Source organism: Antedon bifida, chromosome 8 (genome assembly GCF_963402885.1).
Source record: "Antedon bifida chromosome 8, ecAntBifi1.1, whole genome shotgun sequence".
In the NCBI taxonomy this organism is placed as follows: Eukaryota; Metazoa; Echinodermata; class Crinoidea; order Comatulida; family Antedonidae; genus Antedon; species Antedon bifida.
Window position 1 is genome coordinate 5,253,616 of NC_136233.1, and position 18,936 is coordinate 5,272,551.

Sequence of the window (18,936 nt, forward strand, 5' to 3'; positions counted from 1 at the left end):
CATTTTGAGTGTATTAGTCTTAAACTGCAGAGTGAACAGTCTTAAACTTGCTGCACAGCCATGGTATTTAGTCACTATCATAATGATAATAATACATTATTCGAGAAATTAAATATGATTGTCCATTATGACAGACAGTAATTTTCTACACAAAGTTGTGATAATAACAAAACTACTGTAACAATACTTTTTAGAATATTTATTTGTACACTTTGATGTGATTGCAACTTTCCAGGATACAAACCATATTAATATGTGCTATATTTTCTAAGATTAAATATTGTATTCAAGTAAATTATGGAAAAGTTGAAATATTATGAAAGTAAACACATATTTTTTAAATGCAATTCATTTGCAAACCTGTCTTTTGAAATGTACAATATTAACGTTAAAATCACATCACATCTTCAGATTAATTCAATTGAAACTCCTAATGTCCATGCTTTGTATTATTTGTACTATCCAACAACTACAATATCATCTTGGAACTCGTGAATGGGAACTTCTAAGTTGAGTGGAGCCGGACCCTTCCTGATACGACCGGAAGCATCATAGTGGGAGCCGTGACATGGGCAATAATAGCCTCCATAATCGCCAGAATTGGAAATAGGCACACAACCTAAATGTGTGCATACACCGATAATAACCAACCATTCTGGTATTTTAGCTCTAGCACTATCGTGTTCAGGATCACGCAATGAAGAAACATCAACATTCACTTCATTTTCGATTTCCTCTTGCGTTCGATGACGAATAAAAAGAGGTTTTCCTCTCCATTTAAATGTAACATTCTTCCCCTAGAATGAGAAAAGAAGTACAATGTTTAAGTATTACATTCAACAGCAAAATGAATGCCAATTACTTCAGTTTTCCTATTATTATTTCTATACCATTTTTCCACACCAGTCCTTTTGTAAGTAAACTATAATATTTCAAACATTTTTTAATTGAAAATTTGTTTTAGCGCTTTCTGATCAACCTGTATATCGAGCAGTTGGCGGTATACAGAATGAGGAATAACAATTCCTGAACAACAGAAGTTACGTTGATCATGATTTTGCTAGATTGATAAGTATGACGTAACCCACCAAGCTAAGTGAAGCATCAATTATGTGTATAAAAGTGAACTGCTCAATGAATTTAAAGAATATTTGAATGAAATGTTGCAGGGGAAACTAACTAAATATCATAAAAAAAATACCATCTGATGGTTTGTTAGTACACAGTAGTTGTCCCACAATATAATGCAATAGTCAGCGGTAGTAGCTTGAGAAACTATTTAATAATATCAAAAGTTACTGCTCTCTCAGGCTTTCTTAAATACTGTACAAAACACCATGGTTATTTACTAGAAACTTACTTCAGGTATATCTGCAAGTTTAACTTCAATTTTAGCCAAAGCTAATACATCAGCTGATGCACTCATAGATGATACAAATTGAGTTACAAGAGACTTAGCGACATATGCAGTAGCAACTCCACTACCACCAACAACCATGTAGGAGAATGCCTTTGGCGTCGTGTAATTATCTGGCGTGCCTTGTGGCCTCTTGTATTCCGAGAAGTCTGGTACATTTATATCAGTATGGGCAAACCTTACAAAACTTTTACCTGAAATTAAATTAAAACATAATAAAGTCAAATATATGCCAACACTACCGTTTTGTCCGAGAGACTCTCGTAATTTAAAACTCATCTCCAGGTTTTCCACATTTTCTCCTGGATTACAAATTTTGATGTATATGTGCGATATGAATTGTCATCATTTATATAGATTTTACAATAAGTGATATGAGTTAGATTATTTATTTAAATACTGTGTGGATATTTTTTATCTGGTCAATGAATATAGTTTCTTTTTTTATACAGGTTTAGAAGGATGTGGCCATTTCAAAACATCATATATAGGAATAGTTTAGTAGGCTTAGGCTGGTTGTTGGGGGGGGGGGGGGGATCTGGGGATGGGTGTCTGGGTGGAGTGTGGTTTTGTGTCCTCGGAAATTGCACTGATACATTGATAGATATATGAAACAAAATTATAAGTATACAGGACCAACCCACCATGGTTGGTGTGGAGAAAAACAAGAAATTGTTGAAAATAGAGCGCAGTTACTGTAGGTCCCCAACAAATACTGTTAATACCTTGAAATATGTTAACATTATTAAAATGTAATTAATATTTTTATAGAGTAAGAGCGTAATGCACTTGTCAATTGTATGACCCACTATACGACCCCCGGGAGAGGTGCGTCATTTGTCCGACGTGTGTCATACCTTATGAATACCATGACGCACATGTGCGTCAAAAATGTGACTTACCTTTAGGTGACCATGACGCACCCATTTTGACGCACTGTGACCATGTTATTTATGATATGGTGGGTGGTAAAGTGACAGACATTGACCCACCATTGTTCATTGATGTGACGTACCATCTAGGTTTTTTGACGCACCCCTGAGTCAATAATTATTTGTAAATGACGCACCATTGACGCACCTCTCCCGGGGGTCGTATAGTGGGTCATACAATTGACAAGTGCATAAGCCTGTGTCTTTTATTTTATATCTAACAAATTATGCAAAAGAGAATCAATTCATTAATAATACATTCATTTCACTATAGTATTTACAATGAAAACTAAATTTGATTAAGCCTGGATAATAAAGTAAGTCATCATCATATCAAAATTTATACATATATATAGGCCTAGGCCTATGGTATGCAATACAATATAATTAGGTGATAGGCATAGGCTAGGGCCTATGCCTATCACCTAATTATATTGTATTGCATACCGTACTCGTAAGTAGCAGATATAGGTATTCCAAATCAATGTCGTTAAAAAAAACATTTTTATTTTTGATTGTCAGACTTGGTGAGTCATTTTAAGGGGTGAGTACGAAACTGTATTAGCGCCGGCTAGGCCTACCTTGAACACCAGAAACCGCCGATATGGGGCCCTTCGGAAGAAGACGTCCGAGTGATTCGTTTGTCATCAACTTTTGTGGTGGCGGAACAATTACTTTCTCAGCAACATGTTGAGTAGCTACAATAGTTGATCTTGCCTGTGAAGCTACACATTGTGATGTTGCACTGAAGAATGGTGCTAACGACCCAGACTTTGACGCAACAGCGAACATTTTTACAACCAAACTATACAAAAACCTAGCCTAAAAATGAGGACCGGCGAACTGATCAGCCAGCCAGATCACGATTTTTATCATCAACAGTGACCTTTAGGAAAAGTTAAATTACTAGCGCGAGCAAAATCTTACTTAGCATAATATAAAACACTTAACATTTGTAATTATACATATAAAAATATTACAAATTAAAAACTATATTTTATTGTTTTTTTGAAAAGGTTAAATTAAATTAAATGTGTAAAAAATTGTTTCAATATTTATATAAGGTTTACAAGCCCGCCGTATTGACCAATCACGTTTCTTGTTACATTGGCTTGTCGTACACCTTCTTCAGTTTTTGGCTAATTCTCGCCATTATACACACTTTTTAACTTAATTTACATCGTTACTAGATTAAGATACAGTACACCTGTAAAGGTTCGTTTAATTAGATTGTAATAGATTTATATTTTTGCAGTTGGTTTGTTTTGATGACCGAGTAAATGATTTGTGTTGTGTGTTTATAAAATATAACCAGGCCCAGCCAGGGCCAGGCCTGGGCCTAGGCCCTCTACTTTACTAGCTAGGCTAGGTAGGCCTAGAGGCAGGCCTACAGTAGCTAGACCTAGGCCTAACGTGAGCCAACTAGCCTCTCTATCTTGGCCTAGCCTAGCTAGAGTAGAGGCCTAGCTAGTGGCCTATAGCCTCCTGGTAGAGCCTAGGCACTATGGTTGTTTGACAAACGTTCATGCCCAACAAGACGTTCATGCCCAGAGAATACGGTCCTGATCGTCTTATTATGCGTTGGCCATGATCGCCTAGTCCAAGTTGAGCCGCCGCCAGAAAAACATTGTTTTCTATGAAACAGCAAAAGCGAACTATTGTTTCTTTCTTTCTATTTTCCAACCAAGTTATACATTTTTTTGGTATAAATAGTAATAAAGAGTAGAAAACATCATTTTTAGCTATGAACGATGTAAACATGCAAGGCTAGGCTAATATCTACTTATAGATCAATATTTATTTACTTTTTTTTTCTAGGGTGATACAGGATTCTTTATCTACTAAACGTACATAAAATGGATGAACAAGATGGCAACTTTGATGCTGTTGCGGAAGAAATTCCAAATGTTAACGAGGACAGTATAGCAAGTGAAAATGACATGAATACTCCAACAAATGTGTCTGAAGAGATAGAGGCCAGCAGTGTGTCTGTTCAAGAAAAACCATTAGAAGAACATGATTCTGATATTAAAGAACCTTCACATGAAGATGAAGAAGTAAAGTCTGCAATAGTGGAAAAAGAAAGAACACAAAATGAATCTACTATAAGCCCCTCAAATGACTTGAACAAAGAACAGGAGAAAGAGTGCGACAAGTTGATAGATAATGTACCTAAAGAAAGTGGAGAGTGTGACATAGAAGAAGATGATGGTGAGTACGTGTCTGATGAAGATCAAATGATACAAGATGATGTTGATAATAATACGCAAGCATTGGTAGAACTTCAAGATCTGCCAATTGTTGATGAAGTGGACAAGATGAATATAAAGGCAGAGCCAAACAAAGAAGAAAGTTCAGATGATGGAGAACTTAGTGATGATAATGAATCTGAACATTTACCACTCCCTGAAGAGGACTCAAAATCTAGTTTTAATAAGTCAAAAAGTAAGATTTCATCACTAACTAGTAGTGGTAATTTTGAGGGAGGGGATTTAAAGGTGGGTAGCAAAAGTATTGATAGCACTCGGAGTAAAAGTTCAGAGGTCAAGGGTCACAAAGCAAAGGAAGTTCTTTTGGATATGCATGGTGATGAGTTAGACTATGAGGAAGATGTAGAACATGGTGAACAACAGCCAGGACATGTAGAAGAAAAAGGTGAAATTGGAGAAATTGATGATATAAAAGAAGAAAAGAAAAAAACATCTGATTCAGAATTGGAAGAAGGTGAATATGATGAAACTGAAGATGGAGAAATAAAAGATGTAAGTAGGCCTACATGAAAGGTGAATAAGGTAAAAACATTTATATTTTGAAAGACTCAAACTTTAATGGATGATGTCAACATTTATTAATATTTCTTTGCCAGTCTCCCTTTCCACCCGATTTGGTTTTGGTACCGGTAACGTACTTGTTTCTATTGGAAATGGAAGAACGTAAACTTATGTAACACGAACACAAAGAATTTTTTCACTAAAACTTATTAGTAGAAAGCTTGGTCCTAGCCTAGAGTAGTAGGCCTAGACATTTAAATGGATATTAATGAACTTTTTAGAGATACTACAACAATAATTTTTAGACACAACATCTGCAATTGTTGATATTTTGTAAAAATAATGCATTACTTTTATATTATAAATCAGGTCATTCGTTAACTTAAATGTAGTTCTATGGTCATAATAAAGAAAAATTAGTTACCGAAATACTGTAGGCCATGCATACAAATATGATGATAATAAATAAGAATTGTTAAAAATTTTTTTATTTTAAAAATAAATTCTTGTTTAAAAAAAATTCTAGGACGAAGATGAAGAAGGTGAATTGAAAGATCCTCATGGTCGTAAACCGTTTGTTAGGCAAACGTGTCGTTTTTATCAGCGTGGCCAATGCACTTGGGGCTTATCATGTAGATTTGTCCACCCTGGCTATAATGATAAAGGTAAAGCAATACACACACATGCATCAAGTATGACCTTTATTTCACCTTTGTGTGATAGTGCTGCCACACAAGAATATACAAAACGAGAACACTAACATTACCAGGATTCTCTGTTAAGGCATAGCTGTAGCAGCTATTTTTGTCATTGGCTATTTTCTGTAAATCGTGCATACCAAAATGGTCTTACTCTTTGGGTCTCTATCTTAAAACTTTACAATACCCTGATTACTTAAACACTACCAATTGCAATTCCCTGGGTGGGTGCAATTTAACACAAACTATTTTTAAAATTCTAATATGGGCTAGAACTTGTAATAAGCAACTAGCATATGAGGCTTATTGTAACTAATTATATATAGTATGTACAGCCTAAATGTGCCTTAGATAAATGCAGTAAAAAAACAGCAATTCTGATAATGTACAAGTTTAGTGATTGGCTCAATCGCATATCATGGTGATTGGTAGGAATGCAATGATATTTACATTACTGTACACTTGTTATATTTTCAGGAAATTACATGATGATTGGGAGAAATGAAATACACAATCTTCATGCTAGTATATTAGCACCACCAAGACCAGCGACACCGCCACCAGAGGTTAGTAGTGAACACCACATTCACATTTGTTATGATGGGAATGTATGATCTTCTTATTAACATATAATTGCTAAATTGGTTCAATGTTATTCTTGTGAAAGTATAGATTATTAGTCTGCACCAACATTTCTGTTTGAGAATTTTGAATGCTTGTCAATTATTATTACATTATTATCAAAATACAAAATGTTTTGAATTTTTAGGAAGAGTTACCAAGACCAGTTATTCCAGAGGAGCCCAAAATTGAGACAGCATGGGAGAAAGGGTTGAGACATGCTAAAGAGGTTAGTAGTTAGTCAAATTTTATTTTTGTTATGCCTTTATGTTATTGTTATGAACATAAAGCTATATAGTTTTTACCTTTTTACTGTTTGTGGTAGTTACGTAAGAAAGCGCAGATAAGAAAGGAGCAAGATGAAGACTTTGAGGAAAAGCGTCTATTGGCAGAACTTTCTGATGAAGGTGATGAGGACTACAATAAAGAAAATTTATATAGGAATCGTGATGAGTTTTATGGGTATGTTGTGATATACTTTACATATATCTTTATAATTATGCATTAAATGTGTGTCATTTACAAATACATTGACTTGATTCTTTGATTAAGAACATTTGTAATTATGTACCTCATTACAATTTTTGCCATCTGATTGGGTAAAGTAGACATTACATTTTCAACCATGCCCTGGAATTTTTAAAGAGGGCAAACAATGGCGGCTTTGCGAGAACCTTCACATGATGCGAGGTAACTCGCCTAATGACATGGCATGTGGTATATCATACACATTTTGAGAGCAGTTTTATCAGTACAATATGCCCTTTGATGGAATATACTATATATATAATCATCATTGACTTTATTATATCCCCATCATCTTGGGTTAAAAAAAAAGAGTTGTAAATATCCCTCAACAAAGTCAATATATACTATGTTGTGCATTTTATACAGTTAGCAATAATTGTTGTTTTTTTAGGTATCATTTAGGAGAGGATGAGTCTCCAGCAAGGGAAGTTGTCATGAAAGATCCAACACTACCTCAACAATATGCAGCAACCATCCATGTTGTAAGTGTATTGTAAATTATTGTATAGTAGGCTAACTTTTAGAAATAAAACACTATTATTGTCTTTGAAATGTCAATGGCATCTGCAATGTTTTGTTTTTAATAGTACCAAAAACCGTTCTCTACAGCAAAACACACAGCATCAATTTGTAATAAGTAGGCTACAGTCTACTTTAATTACATTTCCTGACTTAATCATGTATTAATAATTTAGTTGAAATGAGGAATTCGCACTTTTTGTTTTTTTAGATAGGAAATAGCAGTTAGTTTATTAACAATTCACTCCAATAAAATGCACAGTTCCAGCTATTAACAATAATGCCTTTGTTATAGGGTCGAATTGGCAAAGAAGATGTACGCAGAGGTCATGGCCAACCTGTAACACAACGCAATTGTGATTTTTTCCCCAAAAAACGAGATGACAATTTCAGCAGACAAGAAAAAATACGTTCAAATGATGCGCGTAACAAAATAGAGCCAAAGGCTCCATTAGTTAATCGTTCAACGGCCGATTCTTGGCATGACCCTTGGGCACGAGCACGCTCACCAAAGAAGGTTGCCGGTGCTAGAGGTCGTCGACGACATAGTTCACATTCCTCATTTACTAGTTCATCGTAAGTTTAATTATATTGTTTAATTAATTACTAGTTGTAAATTGTGACAATGATCTTGTTAGGTGTACTACGAACTAATCCTATTTTAGTGTGATTTTCCATTATTATTGTTTGTTTTTACATGGAATTTTTATTCGGAAATAAAGTGATCAATCAATCAATAAAATCAATCTAGATACCTTTTCACTATTGACAATATTATTATTTTTTATTATGTTTTAGCTTGTGTTCCATATTGTTAATGAATGAATAATATATTTTTCAACTTTTAGAAGTTCACGGTCGCGTTCGTCATCATATTCTTCATACTCAAGTCGGTCCAGGTCATCGTCGTCATCATTTTCATCACGTTCACGATCAGGATCCCGTTCTTCACGGTCTTATTCAAAAAGTAGAAGTCGGACGCCATCGCCACGTAGCAGATCTAGTGCATGGCAGAATTCTAAGCAACCGAATCGGAGTGGGCCCTCCAGTAATAACAACGAGCCGGCTCGTGGTCGTCAGATGAATCGAGGCCATCAGCCAAGTCGCGGCAACCAGCCAAACCGTGGAGCTCCCACAGGAGGTAGTGGTGGTTTACCTGCTAGACCTGCTCAGTCAAAGTCTGTTCCTTCAAAAACCCAAGCCCAAGTTTCTACAAAGCCTTCAGTTTCACAAACTTCTAAACCTCCTGTGACTAAACCTACACAGTAAGTTTTATACTTTTGACTATCAACAAAATTATGTGAAAAATGATACCTTGATATCTGTGTGTCAAACGTTGTGTCCAAAAAGAATGAACAAAACAAAAGTTAAAAATAATACATGTACAAAAGTAAATCAAAAGTAATTAAAAGAACTAATTATGTACAGATTACACACACTATAATTATGATGTCTAATTTGTCTATATCTAAAAAACTTTTTAAATTCTGACTTAATTTAAATCATTTATTTAGAGTAAAGAAAGTTGAACCAGTAGTGCTGAAACTAAAAACCAGTTCTCAAACTAAGAAATTATCCATTCCCCCTATCCATTTCCAGGTAAGATGAATTTCTCTTATCTTGTTATTCTCACTTCTATGACTTCAAATTTGTGACAGATGAATATTTATTATTTCATTTGGTATTTCATGTATATACTGCTCTTTTATGATTATAATAATTGGTTGCAAGGCATTGTCTATACATAAAAAGTACAGTAGTATGCTGTTACTGTACACATAAGATGTATTGTAGCAAGCATTGTATAATATGTTACTTTTCAAGATTAACATTACCCTATCTCATTATCCACATAATGGTTTGAACGTGTTCTTGCTAACTTGTCGAAAAACAACAAATGAAATGCCTACCCAAGTTTATGTAATCAAATATAATTATTTTTCCTTTATGCAGAAACAAATTAAAAAAGTACAACCAATTGCTGACCATTTACGTCCATCAAAAGAGCGTAGTCTTAGTTCCAGCTCTCGTAGCAGCAGAAGTAGTCGCTCCAGTAGTCGTAGTAGCAGGAGTAGGTCAAGGTCACGGTCATTTTCACGATCAAGGTCACGGTCACAGTCTTATAGCAGCATCTCATCAAGGTCTCGTTCGCCTGTATCGCGTGCCTCAAGTGTGAGTGCAGATTCCGAGCATATGTATGCAAATCTTGCAAGCCCGGTGTCTTCAGCAAGTTCAGATATCTCAGACACACCCATTCCTAAAGCAACAAAAGGTGAGAAGGATCTTCAGTGCATTTGTCTCTATAACTCATATTTTTCTAATTCCTCTTGAAGTAAATATAATATAAAGCTAATTATGTGTTAGTTATCGAAGTCCATCATCATCATAGCACAATAAAGGGAAACCTTTCACATAGAAATGATATCACGATCCATTTATGCTAATGAAGTGTCTTGTTTACATGAAAGCTGGGCCAATATGGCTATATGCAATGATGACATACTAAATCAAATCTGATTGGTTGATTCTATATTAAGATGATTATTTTAGGGTGATTAAGCTGAACATGTTGACTAGCTTGATCATGAGATCAGTGGAAACATGATCAACAATGAATATGAACCTTCCTAATGTTACTACTGTATGTTTAATTATTATTGATTACTTGATCTTGATGGTGGTCCAAATTGGTCATTAAATTGTGCATTGAAATTATGATAACACATTTTAATTCCAAATTTACAACTAAACAGATTTGAGCAATGAATTGTGTTTTCCTCGATTTCACTGTAACTGTAATTGTTTTCTGCAGTAAAACCAGTTAAAATATCCATAACTAAAAAATCAGTAGAACCAACAAAGAAATCATCAACAGTTGTAACTAAGACCAAGCAAGGTATTGTGAAAGCTAAACCCAGTGGTTCCAAGCAGAAAGATACAGTAAAACAGAGTGCAGCAAAGCCTGTATCAAACCAACTCAAAAAAGCATTACCTAAATCAAAGGCAATTAAACCATTACCAGACAGCCAGAGTAGTACGACAACTAAAAAGACTGCTAAAGTTACACCCATGCCAGCTACTAGCAGTACCAATAAGTCATTGCAGAAATCAAAGCAACCGGCTGTAAGGTATGTGCTTCGTAATTTTAATAATTCAGTGAAACCAAAGATAGATGACTGCATATTCGTAATCCCATGGACGCCATTCCGGCAGATAAATGAACTGGATGAATGATCATTTTATAATGCAGAATATGTAGCTCACCCTCAGAGTAATAGGACATCATCCGCCAAATTGATATCCATGTTTTGAATGACAAGATTCACTTTCACAAACAATCAAAAAGGCTGTTAGCAAATCATTGTGGTATACACTGTATTGGTCCAGTGTAAGATTTCAGCTGTTTTACAAATTGGATCTGGATAATAATAATAATAATAGTTCATTTAATATAACGCATATAAGCAAGCTCTCAATGCGCTGCTCATTATTACCCCGGTCATTTTTTGGCATCAAACATGTATGGAAACATATTCCCATAATGAAGCTAGTTATCAGCCCAAAACCGGGTACCCATTTTATACACCTGGGGCCGGATTTATCAAACTTGCTTAGCAAAAAAATCGTCTTAACTTTGCCTTAAATCCTTGATTTTGCCTAAGTCAGATTTATCAATATATCTAAGCAAAAAAATTAGCTTAATTTTGTCTTAAATCTAAGATGAAAAATTTCGTCTTATCTCATTTCTGCAACAGAAACATTCTTTTTTGACGCGAGCACGCTAGCCCGGAACATTGAACATTCGGAAAGGCTACGCTAGTGCGTTTTCCGCTGTACTACGGACGCTAAAATAGTGATATCGTAAAGGTGGCCTAGAAATTGGACGAGCAAAACTAATATTTTCGGGATAGGTACGACCCATTTGACTAACTTTTAGAAAACTGTATCGGCTGCCAAGGGTCGCTGTCATTGATAAAAATAAATAAATGTTGATTTGATTTAAGTTTAGAGCGAATGATTTTCGTATGTATTTCCGACTGTTGTGCTCTTTCCCTATTTCAAGTAATAAAAACAATAGTAGCCAGAATGCGCCCTCTGTTGTTGGGAGTGAAAATACGGAGATAAAATGTTATAGCGCCGCCATCGCTAAGAGAAAAAAGCTAATACGCATGCGTAAGCAAGAATTTTTCGTCTTAAGACGTAATTTGCTGCCTTCTAGAGTTTAATTTTGCGCATGTGCAAAGTAAAATTTACCTAAGACAATTTTTCTGCTAAGACGGTTTGATAAATAAGCTTAAGTTATTTGCTTAAGCACTTCTTAAATATTTCAGCTTAAGCAAAAATATAAGCAAATATTGATAAATGCCAACCCTGGGTGGAGAGAGGCAAATCTAAGTAAAGTGTCTTGCGTAAGGATACAAGCAATGTGGCTAGAGATGGATTCGAATCACGATCTCACAATCAGTAATCCAACACACTGCGCCACACTCACTCATTCATTGACCTAGTTAATTATAAAGAAAAGGTGATTCAACTCTATTAATTTTTAACAGCAATTGTTTTTTATATTATTATATTATTGTAAAATTAATTTAATTGTTGAGATAACTGTGTTTATATTGTTCCTTGTCAATATACAGATAAGACCAACAGTGTATCCCTAAGAGGATAATGTACAAATAATGAATATTCATGAGTTGGATGGTGGACAATATTTCATGAGAGATTGACTAATATAATGTGGCAGCCAATTTAAATATTTTATATAGCAATCTATCTTTTCAGTGAATAAAAAACATTCATTAATTTTTTTATAACACTCTTACTGTGAATTGTATGTCAACAATTTTTGGTTTAAATTAGTATACACTACAAAAATATTTGTTTAATTAATGCCAATTAATAAACTGCCCCCCTCCCCCCTCCATAGAACATCAATTTGAAAAAATACCATGAGGCCTTCATTAATTCCTCGAATAAACACCCTGCCACATGAATATATACACAATATTGAATTACTTCTCGATATTAATTGTTGTGATTTTTTCTCATCTAGAGGGTATTTATTTTATTATACATGTTACCATGTTGAGTATAATAATTAAAATAAGATGTAGTACTGTAAGAAAGTCTTTGTTATATTTTTGTAATATTATGGTGATATATTTTTAGTAAAACGAGTGGAACGTCTTCTGCAGCCATTAGCCATGATAGGTCAGATCCGTTGAAGTATACTGCACATAAGGATATTAAATTAACACTTTTGAAAAAGGTATGTATTGTCATAAATATTGTATGATTAAAAATCTCAAAAATTGGAAAACTTTCAAGAACTTGTTTGGGAAATTGTCCCTCATCATTTTTATTTCATGTCAATTTTAGTACAATTTAAACTTTCATATAAAGTAAACTTGTTGTTTATGTGTTGACAGCCAACAGAAGCATCAAGCAAAAAGAGGAGCCTGGAGACATCAACACAATCCGTTGCAAAGAAGACTAAGCCCCCCTCACCAGCGACTAAACACAAGGGTGAGTCATCACAATTATTGTATTCCTTTAGGAATGTGTTAGTTAAGCATCAAGGAAATCTGGTCAATTTGTACATAACATTACAGCCAGTGTACCCAAATCAATCACTCGGTTTTGATGTGATTGTCAACGTTTACAGCTAAGTTATGAAACTAAGATGTTGTGTACAGTTGTGCAAATATATGCCTGTTATTGTCTGGCGTATCCCTAAAGGAAATCACAAATCATGCAGATTAATCTTGATAATGTTATTGGCTTGGCTTGCACTTACAGTTTATAGGGTTTTGCAAAACTAATTTTAACTGATAGGCAGTATCTAGAGTAAGTAAAGTTGTCCACATATTTATTATGAAGCCAACATAGTAAAAGTAATCTGTATCTGTCAACAAAAACTGCTGTACTATTAATATGTAGATTATTACAATGAAAATGTTTTAAATTATCTTCCTAAAATGTTCTGTGAAGATTTTTCATAAAGTAGTACCACCATCAGACAACATTGAAACCAATAGCAAAGTTTGTTTACATTTCTTTAGCATCTCTATTATACAAATTTTGATAGATTATCCACTCGAGGAAATCTGTCCTTTCAGGTTCCTGATCAGTCTAGCCTATTTGAACGAGTCAACCACTTAAAAACAACTAGATTTCAACTTATCACTTAGGTCAAGTCAAGCTATCCCTGCAAACATAACATGCATATTAAAGCCCCCTTCCCTACGTTTTTTAGATCTAATTTAAGATCACAAACTAAATTTAATGTAAAAATAATACTATATGGTCCTATTGCGATAACTTTTTTCGTCTTTAAACGGTTAAAAATGTGAAAAATAAGTCGATTCAAATAATTATAGCGGCCCGCTATAAATCCCAAAATGCATTGCGCGCGGATTGATATTTTTGTTTTCTACCTGTAATTCGCCCACTTTTCGATCGATCGTGAGGCCAAAACAAATGGAAGCCTCCTAACTTTTCAGCGAAAATACCGGATTTTCCCCAATTTATATCAACGGAGTCTGGCAAAAATAGAAAGACAATTAATGCAGCAACTATACAACTTCAGGCTAGGTATATAGCTAGCGTACGATGTTCGTACGTTACCGATGTTTACCAGCTAGGCCTACAAAACTAAGCCACGAGAGGTCGATCACCGCGAGCTACTTAGGTAGTGCATTGTTTCTCACTTTTTATCATAATTTACCATAAAACGTACATTTAAGACAAGTTAATGTTTTTAAAGTAATATATATGTATTATTTTTACAAAACGTCACAAATTGTAGGGAAGGGGGCTTTAAAAGTAGTGTGCGCAAAGTTGAAGTCATCCTTCAGTATGACCTTATTTATATGTTTATTGAGCTAAATTGTGTTTTTATGCCATTTAGATTAGATAGACAGAGTCGGCTGTTAGTAATACAATATAGCATAGGTGAAATTACGGAATCTACCTATATTGTAATTTTTTTAATGACATCATAAAATGAAACACTTTAAAAAGATAATTGTCTGAGCAAGAACATATTCAAAATGTATAGGAAAGTCTGGCATGCAAAATGCTAAGAAAGATACAGTAAAGCAGTAGAGTATAATGCATTCATACTTAATGTGAAGGGTTTCTAATGGATAATAAATAAAACATTCTGCTTTTGATCTTAAAATGAAGTAATTGTTGTTGAAATAAATTATTACTTCTGGAGAGAGTATTAACAAAGATATTGAGCAAAAAAGTGAAATTGAAACATTTGGTTTGGGATTTGATACAAGTTAATACAATCCTACTTGACACATTTTATAATTTATTGAAATTAAATAATTTACCTCAGAGATCTAGAATGTCTGCTGGTGAACAAAGACTCTAACCTATTTAAAATTACTTTCAACCTCTACAATTCTTTTCACACTATTCAAAATAGTGTACTGAATTCTTGTTATGACTGTATGCATCTAATCTGAAGGATGGGGCAATGAGAATAACTTACGTCAGGGCACAAACAAGATGTCACAGATGTGTCAAAAAATGCCATTACTATTTCTATTATGCATTTTCCTCTAATTCCTGGCTCTTTTTATAAACCTCGGTTTGTTTACCAGTTAGTAGTCTATTAACAAGGTGACTGCCAACGACATAGTATATTCATGCAATCTAGATTTTCACATGAGCTGGGAATGAGTACTGTATATAATAATATACTCAATTTAATTTGATTATATCACTCACATGCTATACCTCTGTCACTAGATAATAAATAATAATAATAATAATTCTATGTTGGCTTCAATTATTTGCATGTTGTACTGTACTATATTTAAAGCTCATGATGATGATTAATTCATTTCAGGAACTAAAGAAGTTACTAAAAAATCAGTACCAACCACTAAAACAAAAGTCACGTCGTCAAGTGTGAACCCATCCACGAAGGTTGCTAATGTAGCTCAGACAAAAGCCCAAGAAAAACAATCAGAAAAACCAGCTCCTGCTCCTGCTAAAGCAGCGGTCACCAAGAAAGGAACAAAGTCACGCAGAGAAGAGTTACTGAAGCAACTAAAAGAAGTTGAAGAAGCGATCGCTAGGAAACGAGCTAAACTAGCAGGCACATGACACCAACCAAGAGCACATGATTGATCTTGACGTAAGATGTAGAACTGCATATCAGCAGGATATCTAGATGAATAGAGATAAATTTGTCAATGGCTAAAAGATAATAACTAGGTGTTGTGAATGAAATTCATTTTTTATATATGAAATCATAAGTTGCAGCTGGACAGTATTTATACAAAACATTGTTCAGAAACATTTGAATTAAAGTACTATATTATTGTTTTAAAGCAAAAATATCAACTTGTTTTTTCTTTTTATTTGTCAAATTATTGACCCATTTAATATTTTATTAAAATGCATATTTCATGGTTGAAATACATGTTGCTTTTACCAAGGTGTTTAACAATAAGTGAATATTTGATTTTGGTAGTGTAATTTACAAGTTCCATTGTAACATATTGATAAAAATATTACAATGTACAAATAATATGAATTGTAGAATATACAAGAATACATTGAATGATTAGATTGAATTGTTAACTAAAGGGCACACAATTTGTAATGAGAAGAGGATGTACATTGTGTTATTATTTTATTCGTTGGTAATTTTAAATTGATCAATAACTTGTCTTGTTAATGGCTTTAATAATGAGAGGAGGAAGGCAACCCACAGGAACAATGTCTCACTGAAAAACCAATTGTTGCAATTTAATTGACACCACAACATCCAGCTTTTAAAGGCTTTAAAATCAGTAGAATATAGCAGGCCTGGAATATAGTGTTATAAAACACATTCTGTGTAGTAAGTTGCTACTGATACTGTACACACTCTAAGAATTTAGGGTGTATAAATGAGTTAGTTATGATGTAACACTTTTCCTGTATCCTCTTTGATTTTTATTTATTTTACATTTTGTGATTGGAAATGTATTAAACCTTGTTGTATGTTGTCATATATTTTTTTCAAAACACTAAGTTGAAACTTTCAAGTTTAACATGGTTTTTATTTTGAGACTTTAGATTTTATTTTATGTATTTTCAGTTGTTTAGTACTAAGGAAAATGAATACTTCCAGCATATGCAAATAAGGCCATAGGGTCACATGACTGCTTACAAATCACATCATCTTTGTTTCAAACCTAATATCCTGCAATTTGTGGTCAAATTTACAATATAAAATTCCTTTATATTGTCCAAAGGATATGTGAGTGAATGTAATACAATGTAGAAACTGTCTTATGCTAATGTTCTATAACACGTGTAAATAGCGGATCTGTTCACTCTGTAAGTATAAACTGTCCTCTGGCAATGAATGTCCGCAACATTTTTGAATAAAACATAACAGAAGATACTATACTGTTGTTATTTTGTATTTAGAGTAAAGTAAGAGTATTGTTATGTAAAAAAAGAAAGAAAAGTCGCTACTTCGTTAAAATTAAACTACCGGAATCTGGTTTTCTTTCTTTTTAAAGAAAAATTTAAAAAAACGCCAAAGAATGACAAAGTCACTGAAATAGATCGATTTTATATTTTGGAAATCGTTAAATTCTGCTGCACCATTCCAAGACTGGTATTTTCTTCGGAAATCGTGAGTAAATCTAGCCACTGAGAGTATCGCGAAGAAAAACAAAACCTCCCCTCCCCCTGAATTGTTGATGTGGCGCTAAATAAGTATTTTAGCGGCCTTACCATTTGAAGGTAATATTAATTAAAGCACGTGTCGGATATATCTTTCACCACATACAATGTTTTCATTAAGGTTGTAATAAAAATGACGGTGAGTGTAAACCCAGTCATCAATGCTACCGAACTTACGACTATATGAGTACAGAAAAATGAACTATACATGACTTTAGATTGAAAATGGTTTTCACGATTAAAGATTAATGTAATACATGATACTATCCTGTTATATTGTAGATAAAATTGTGAAGAGATTAATACTTTATTGAAACGTATACATATTATATTTAGTATATATACATTATACAAATAAATTAGTTAACAAATTGTATATATTATTAATTATTGAAGGCATGGGCGTCTACATCTTGTGTGAGTGATTTGGGGAGTGAGCGAGTGTACTAGACCGTGACGCTAGACTACTAATTCTGTATTTTTAATTGAAAATTAAACGATTGATAATAATCACCTTAAATTTCATGCCAAGCGCTACAAAATTGCCAACCCTCCATTCTTACTGGACACCCTCCCCATACCGAAGGACTATATACACCAGACCGAGTCCTACGCGAAGAGAAACATAAAATAGTACCCCACGCCCCTGATAGACCACCTAAGTTCTAGATTTATAAGCTATATATTTGATTAAAGGAAGCATTGCGGAAATTGATATCAGTAAAACGCCTGTTATGTAGACCTTTTGGGAAAATCTGAAGTGGTCATTCTAATTCTGGACTAAACTGTTGTTCAATTGCTAATCCGTCGAGAAGTTTCGTTATGGTCTGGATGAGGTGCTTTAGCTCTCACCAATAGGATTAGTAGGGCTTTAACCTGTCTGAGATATAGACAAATAAGTAAATATCAAATTGTATTTGAGCAGTAGGCCGGTAACCTACATGTAATTAAATCATGGAACAGCCGGTAAAATATATTATCTGGGGCACACAAAATACAGTGTAATGTTGAGACGGTAAACTGGCGGAGAGGTGTCCATTACCGTTCACAACGCCCCACGCTATGGATTAGATTTTTTGGAAGAAACTCTCCCTCAAATATAAACGCACACACATTTATAATCCTGTATCGTTCACCGATATCGTATACTATTTTTTAAAAATAGTGTAGTCATCATAATTTACAAAAAATAATAGGCCTACTAACAATCTATTTTATTACATTACAATGAATTCTGAAAGTTATTTGTACCGTGGGTGATGATGCGTCTCACTTTCAAACATAGTCAGACTCAATACAAAGTAGCTCTCCAATCGGAACGTTTGTAAGCATATAAATATATATGAGAGGAAACTAGATTTATTTGAATATTACGGTATATTAGGCAATATTGTGAATTTTGTTTAAGAATTTAACCCTTTTTTCTCAATTTGTTTTTAATGAACCAATAATACTCAATCGACGTAACACTGATTACTGAGTGTAATTATTGTGGCTGAGCGAATTAATTGCTAAAAGTTTTAACGAAGTAAAACAATGAATCGGCGCTCTGTCACAAAATCGAAGTCCATGAAAAACTCGAATCTTATATGAATTTCGGTATGAACAAATTGGATTCCTAAAAAACTTTAGCAAAAACAAATTGAGTTGAAAACGAGATTACACATCAAATGCATGACTGGTTTATGGTTTGATATATTTCTTACAAAATATTTTGATATTTAACATATTGTACTAACTCCCGA

The 18,936-nt window shown here is 33.9% G+C and overlaps 2 protein-coding genes across 2 annotated transcripts; one reads left to right on the forward strand and one right to left on the reverse strand.

Moving 5' to 3' along the window:
• Nucleotides 1–173: 173 nt before the first annotated feature.
• Nucleotides 174–3,222, reverse strand: LOC144850863 (cytochrome b-c1 complex subunit Rieske, mitochondrial-like). The gene is made up of 3 exons (XM_078708351.1): nucleotides 2,931–3,222; nucleotides 1,361–1,611; nucleotides 174–797 (listed from the first exon to the last, which is right to left on the reverse strand). The coding sequence occupies exons 1-3, from the start codon at nucleotides 3,139–3,141 to the stop codon at nucleotides 459–461; spliced, it is 801 nt and encodes a 266-aa protein (XP_078564477.1). The 5' UTR covers nucleotides 3,142–3,222; the 3' UTR covers nucleotides 174–458.
• Nucleotides 3,223–3,423: 201 nt separating this feature from the next.
• On the forward strand, nucleotides 3,424–16,901 carry LOC144850808 (uncharacterized). The gene is made up of 15 exons (XM_078708258.1): nucleotides 3,424–3,564; nucleotides 4,168–5,111; nucleotides 5,647–5,785; nucleotides 6,296–6,384; nucleotides 6,588–6,668; nucleotides 6,765–6,901; nucleotides 7,359–7,449; nucleotides 7,782–8,062; nucleotides 8,335–8,751; nucleotides 9,001–9,085; nucleotides 9,440–9,758; nucleotides 10,299–10,614; nucleotides 12,659–12,758; nucleotides 12,919–13,015; nucleotides 15,354–16,901. Exons 2-15 carry the CDS (start codon nucleotides 4,206–4,208, stop codon nucleotides 15,611–15,613), a joined length of 3,318 nt encoding a protein of 1,105 aa, XP_078564384.1. The 5' UTR covers nucleotides 3,424–3,564; nucleotides 4,168–4,205; the 3' UTR covers nucleotides 15,614–16,901.
• The last annotated feature ends 2,035 nt before the right edge of the window (nucleotides 16,902–18,936 follow it).